The following is a 7017-nucleotide window of genomic DNA, read 5'->3' as shown; positions in this document are numbered from 1 at the left end:
GCCCCTTAAGACGCTGTCCATGAAGAGCACCAACAGTTTGGGCGACAACGGACAACCCAGGCAGAGGCCAGCACTAACTAAGTAGGGCACATTCACACGAGGATAGTCCGGGGGACTCGGTTTGATTAGGTGGAGAATGCAATAGAAAAAATTTGACACCTTCATTTGGTTTGGTTCACTTTCACACTGCACTTTTTAAAGCGGACCCAACCGCCTGGACAACACCACGCAGTTACAACAGCTGCTTGTTTGGGGGCGGTATTGCCTGAAATGACCACTGACTAGGAAAAAAAAAAGCATGAGGAAGAAGAAAACCCAGCTCATTGATTGGCCACAAGCAACTGCGCTTTACAGTCCCCTGACCATATATCAGTAAGCACCTGCACCTCCTCATTTGCCCACAAGAGATTTCCAACTTTTCCTTTTTTTTTTTTTTTTTTTTACCTCTGCTTCCCCCGGTTCACTGCCGGCTTTGTTTTTTTACTACCCAAAATGCACTATGCACTACATCACTTCCTCTCTTTGGTTGACTGGATAGTCCGTTTGTTTTTCCCACTGTAAGCAAATCACACCAGGGTTCACTTGCAAGTGAGCTCGAATGAGCGTCAACACCACTCCAAACGAACCGAACTATCCGTGGAAGCAGACCAGGGTTTGTTTAAAGCGGACCAAATAGCACCAGTGTGAATGCGTCCTAAAATCCAATAACGATATATCTAGACTGTCGGCTAGCGGCTGTAGTAATTATGACTGTAATCCATGATGAGCAAAACAGGAAGCAAAATAAGATGATTACTGCACAGGGGAACAAAATACACACACTCAATAGTGTTCATTGTTCAGGCTGAATTATCTGCAAAGGTCTCCTCATCTCCAAAACAGGACCAGGTGTTTCAAACCAATAAAATTAAAATCTTATTTTTCTGATGCTGTCGTTGCGGAGGGGCTGCTAATTACTGTGGCCGACACAAGAACGGGAATGGCTTTTTCTAGGGCCAGTGATTGGTTTGTCCGATCTGGGGCTGCTGTAGAAACATGGTGACCTCCATAGACAAGAACCCCCTCCCTGTGTAAATATACAAGTCTCATTCTGAGATTAAAAAAAAAAAGCATAATGATTCTTATTTTCAGGGGATTATCCACCAAAGACAACATACTTATTATATTATATTCCATTTTCTGCCAATACATCCCCCTAAATCTGACACACCTAACCTTTCAATCACAATCATTTTCCCAACAAACAGTTTTTCTTTATACCTTTTCACGGAAAGCCCTGGAAACTCTGCCAAAGATAACAAATATTTCCTTGAAGACCACGCAAACAAAGCCAAGCCAGCATGCTTTTATTATGATATAATCTCCCTCGCCCTTTTTGTTTTGTGTGTGTGTGTGTGTGTGTGTGTGTGTGTGTGTGTGTGTGTGTGTATTAGTGCATGCAATAGATACAAAATGACTTTCAGTTGACTTTCGAGAAGACATTTATTAATCCCTAATTGGGACAACAGGCAAATGAGGCAGAAGAGGCCTCACCAGCTACAAATGAGACATTCACGTCGTTTTTCTTAAAACCATGAAAACTATTGTCCCGTAACCTTAACTATAGTCAGTGATAACCATTTATTAATCAACAGGCATTAGTAGCAGTTTGGAAGGCTGTGGATGCACTGCTGATAGTGATGTCAGACTACCAATAATATATCAATGAGTATTTTATAATAATCTATAATAATGATCCAACACTAACAATAGCCACTCTGCATTTTGAGCACTTTAGTTTTGGTACTTCAAATACATTATGTTGTATTACTAATTTTACTTTAGTAATATTTTGATTTTAATTCTTCTTCCTCCTCAGAATATCATCAGATGTAGCCCATCATTAATTGTTAGTTTCATTTCAGTGCTTTGAAAATCTTATCAGTCTAGATACTGTTCATATCACAAACAAACCAAGGTGTGGTGAGATTCAAAAGCGTAAAAACATCTGTGAAATGGTGACAAACAAGTTTGTCTCCATGGTAGATTTCCAGTAAACCGATGGCCAGATGTTGACACTGACACGTGATCGTATGTGCCTCCAACCTGAAAGAACAATCAGTCAAATCACAGCGCAGAGAGTGAATACACGCACAAGGTGCTGACTTTAACAGGCAGACATGGCACAGGCTTTCAACATGGTAAGTTTTATTTATAATCTATAGATTTGTTTTTATAAAACCTAGATTGTGTTAATTTTAAAAGATATCCACCTAAGGCATTTCATTATTGTCCTTCAGGGTCTGGAGAGATATGACATGAGTGGGAAACGAGAAGCACTGATGTTGTGTGTGAAGGAGGGAAATGACGGTGCCGTCGGAGACCTTCAGATAATGGAAACATTTTTCAACGATTTTGGTTTTGTGCCTGAAATTGTGATTGACGGATCTGTCCAGGTATGGCTGTCTACTGTAGTGGTTCTCAAATGGTGTGACACGGTACACAAATCCAGGTGTGCCGTGGGATGTTGTGATAACCGCACATTATTATTGCAACATTCAACTGGGCCTTTACAAAAAGTTATGAATGAATTTTTAATTGACTGTATCAGTATGTTGTGCACACCCATTTCCTAATAAAGAGGCAAACTCTAGCTATAAAATAAAATAAAATAAAATAAAATTAATCTTACATTATTTCCCACATAAAAAGAATGTGTTATTGGTGATTTCTTGTAATTTTAAGAAGTTGAAAATTAATTCTTGATTTGTTTTGTTAAATATTTCATGAGTAATAGTTGGTTGTCAATTGTTATTTAATATTAGTTGAAAAAAACAAACGTCATGATAACACACGTTATAGAGGTTATTGTGCACAAATATAAATACAGGTGTGCCTTGAGAGGTTGACTTGCCCTTTGGTGTGTGCACAAAAAGTTTTAATTACACTACACATTTTTAATCCTAATATTTTATTTAAATGACTGAGGTTATAACAATGCACACCAGGCCTGGCATGTATATATTCTATGTAACATTACTCAATATTTTACAAGGATCCAAAGGAAATCAGTGACTCTTCAAAGTGACAATTTGAGGACAAAAAGGAGCAATATCAAACAGCTTCATTAAAATTACTTAAGCTACAAGTTTAGTGCATTGATAAATGTGCACAGGGTTTTATTAATTCCTTATTATTTCTTTCCTTTTTTTGGGGGGGTGTTTGTGCGGAATCAGGAAATGAGAGATAAACTGAGATCCTTCAGAGACAGAATCAACTACAGTCATGAGGACATCAGCTGTGTGTTTGTGGTGACCTCTTCCCACGGAAACCGCAACGTCATCATAGATCCATGGGAAAATACATTGGAAGTGGACGAAATCATTCACTGTTTCAATGATCAACAGTGCCCCAAGCTGAGGGGCAAACCAAAGGTTTTCATGCTTGATGCCTGCAGGGGACGTGAGTAGAATCCAGCTGTGTCTAATGAAATTGGTTCAAACTGTTATTTTCATGAACTGAGTGAAGTGGGGACGTCAGCACAGTATTATATGTAATTCAACAGACTGGTGTTGATTATTCAGTTAACATCATTGTGGTGGCACTGATTCCCCTGACTTTATCTGATCAGGGAGCAGCCTGAGAACTGGTTCACAACCACATGATATAAAAAATATTTACTTGGAGAAGCAAATTTCTGCAATCCACCAATATGCAACTGAAACTTTATGCTTCAACAACATTGTGGATAATGTGCTGTTATGTTTAGGCACAAGACCCATAGTTCTGGTTAGGAAAGGTCATGCTATGGCTTAAAATACCCAGCTTTGTCACTGAACTTGGTAAAAACCAGCCAACTTTGTTGACCTTTTGGTCTCCAACAGTTGTCTGCAGCTTGGCAGTGATTTCGTCTAGATAACTCGCAATCCACTATCCACCTTGAGATGGTTTAAGTGTGGTTATGTTTAAGCAACTAAAACACACTGTTGTGGTTAGGTTAAGATGATGTTGTGGTTTGAAACACCTGGTTTTGGTGACACAGAGAAAATCTCTGTTTGTCGCTAGGCTAATTTATACATTGTAAAATGCCATAGGCTTGTGCTAATAACGTTAGCATGTTGTATTTGGAAAACTTGTATGACAGCTGTTTTATTGGTGAAACTTGTGAGTTGTAATAGAGCCAAGTTATATACCATTACCTTTGTGAAGTGTTGCTGTTGTCCCTGGTGTTATATGAGAAGAGGAAATTATCGATAGCTGCTAGGCTAATTTATACAATGTAAAATGCCATAGGCTCGTGCTAATAACGTTAGCATGTTGGGGGTCATCCCTATATTCCCCGGGTTCTATGTTCCTCCCCAATCGGGGAACATAGGACCCTTTAAAAAAAAAAAAGCATCCTATGTTCCCCGCTTTCCCCAAAAGGAAATATGTTCCCTGCTTTGTATGGGACCGGGGAACATAGAACCCTTTTGAGAAAAAGGGGTTAGGGGTTAGGACCCTTTTTTTAAAAAAAAAGGGCCTATGTTCCCCGGGTCCTTTTGGTGAAAAGCGGGGAACATAGGACCCTTTTGGGGTCCCATACAAAGCGGGGAGCATAGGACCCGGGGAACATAGAACCCGGGGAACATAGGTACGCTCCCGCATGTTGTATTTGTTTGGAAAACATGCCAAGTATGAGACAGTTGTTTGGTCAGTGAACCTTATGAGTTGTAATGGAGCCAAATTATGTACCGTTACCTTTGTTAAATGTTGCTGTTGTCCTGGTTTTATATGAGAAGAGGAAAAGATCACTAGCTGCTAAGCTAATTTATACAATGTAAAATGCCATAGGCTTGTGCTAATAACGTTAGCATTTTGTATTTCTGGGGAAAATGTGTCCAGATGTTTGTCTGTGAACGCTGCTAATTATAGTATAGACAATTTGCAGAAACGTACAATGTCAACATTTTCTGTGGTAACTGGGCTGATGTAACTTTATGGAAAGGTGATCTTTAAAGCGGTGGTTCCCAACTGGTGGGTCGTGGTCCAAAAGTGGGTCCTGGGCTCATTCTGAATGGACCGCAAGTGACACGTGAACTTGTCAAAGTTAGTTTGTATAAAGCACACTTTATTTTTAAGTACAGCAGATTTTCAGCACAAAGCTTTTATTCTAATGTGCCGTTTCCTGCTCTAGAGCGAGTGACTAACAGACAGCTACTTGACAACATGGCCAAACGCAAGTATGACGCTGAAGGTATTCAGCTGTGTGGACCTTTAACTAATGACTAAGCAGAAATCTAGACCCTGAGACCCGACCAGTTGGGAACCACTGCTTTAAAATTCCCTCAAAGCTCAAAATCACCCTCAATCAGAAGAGTAAAAGACAACAAAGACTTAAAGGACCTAGAGAGCACAGTTTCTGTGTAACAATATCTGTGAACATGCAGTCAGCATTAGGTCAAGGAAGGATCAAAATGCCCTGGATGCACAATTCTCAACTTGTCTTAAGCTTTTAATAAAGGGCGTCTTCACACCCTGATTGGCTGAGAGGTGAAATGCACCAAGCTGCTCTAAATTCTTATTAAGGAGTCATGCTGCAGCACACCCTGTGCAACAGGTGATTTAAATAACCCTCCAATCAACTCAGGGGAATCGTGACATTCAGCTAAAATGAACTGAAGAAAAGGGAAATGACAGCCAGTACCAAAAAAATGAGGGAGTGCTACATCATTAAACACAAAATGCTGATTGTTTCACATGTCGATATAGAAAACAATTCAAACAAATGTAAAAACTGTGTTTAATTTGCTGTTTTTAGACATGGAGGACCCCGGTGTGTGTGCTGATAAAGAGAGAGATTATCACCTGATGGCTCAGTTGAGTGCACAGATGGAAACATATGGTCACAGAGCCTACATGAACAAGTTTCGGTCACCACTGATTCCTCACGTTTGTCGCTTATCCAACAAAACCAGGTAATATCAAAATATTAATCATTTTTAAAGTGACTAAAACATAAAAGCAAACCTAAAGCTGTGTTTGTTTGCTCGCAGACTTTGTGGCCTGGATGACAAACGCAGGATCACATATGTTCGTCAAACTGGCCGAGGTGCTTGCATCAGCTGACACAGAGAATGAACATCTGCGGGACCTGTTTGTGAAGGTACACGTGCAGGGGCACCTTATGGAATTTTAATCATCATGTGTTGAACAGTTTATCAACAGGGTGAAACCGTCTCTCTGCTACTCAACAGGTGAACAAAAAGATGGTTGATGAAGACACCTACACCGAAAATGGGATCAGAAAGACCGTAATGACCGTTGAGTCGACCCTCACCAAAGCGCTCTACTTGGGCAGAAGAAGATGCTCAGGTTTCAGTGACATGTACGCGTCACAGTTACCATCTCTGATGTCAGAATTTTTCTCACCCACTTTCTTTGACTGTCCTTTTAGATTTTGACCTTTTAAGAAGATTGAAAGCCCTGGTTTCTCAATCAGATTCTTACTATTCTTACTTTTCAATGAGATTACATTGTTAGGACTGTAAATACTGATTTACATTATTGATTAATCTGCCTTATATCTTCTCGATCAATCATTTTGTCAATAAAACATTACAAAAAAATTGTCAGTGTGTACTTTCCCAGAAACCAAGGTGTCACCTTCAAATGGTATGTTTTATATGACCGGCGCTCCAAATATCCAAAGCTGTTCAGTTTTTATTATCATGTATGACAAATAAAATCATAAATCTCTCACATTAAGAAGTTTGAAACCAGTAAGTGTTTGGCTCCTACCGGTAGAAAAGATTTCCGCCCCTTACATCTATGCAGTGTTTCACTTTATTCTTAAGCGTAGACCTTAGACCGAAAAGTCTGTTGACCTTCATCAGAGCATATGGCTTGTGTATGCTTACGTACACCTCAAACAGGGTGGCGACAAGAGTGCATGCTGCCCACATCATGGATTTGTAGAACCTTATCTTGACGGGGTGAAAGCCTTCTTTCTGAAAGACTGGTGGTTGCCCTGCATCACCTTAGAAAACTACCTAAAGC

General features: G+C 39.8%; 1 protein-coding gene across 2 annotated transcripts; it reads left to right on the top strand.

Moving 5' to 3' along the window:
- The first annotated feature begins 2026 nt into the window (after positions 1-2026).
- On the top strand, positions 2027-6718 carry LOC125903216 (caspase-14-like). Of its 2 annotated transcripts, XM_049599987.1 has the most exons (6): positions 2027-2180; positions 2280-2435; positions 3216-3441; positions 5780-5936; positions 6015-6124; positions 6216-6718. In XM_049599987.1, exons 1-5 carry the CDS (start codon positions 2160-2162, stop codon positions 6085-6087), a joined length of 633 nt encoding a protein of 210 aa, XP_049455944.1. In that variant the 5' UTR covers positions 2027-2159; the 3' UTR covers positions 6088-6124; positions 6216-6718. The 2 variants fall into 2 exon arrangements, with proteins under 2 accessions (XP_049455944.1, XP_049455945.1); XM_049599988.1 differs by lacking the exon at positions 6216-6718 and having other exon boundaries at positions 6015-6126.
- Positions 6719-7017: the final 299 nt, after the last annotated feature.

The sequence above is a fragment of the Epinephelus fuscoguttatus genome, linkage group LG16 (genome assembly GCF_011397635.1).
Source record: "Epinephelus fuscoguttatus linkage group LG16, E.fuscoguttatus.final_Chr_v1".
Taxonomy (NCBI): domain Eukaryota; kingdom Metazoa; phylum Chordata; class Actinopteri; order Perciformes; family Serranidae; genus Epinephelus; species Epinephelus fuscoguttatus.
Note: the sequence above shows the minus strand (reverse complement) of the source record. Positions and strands in the feature narration are given on the sequence as shown.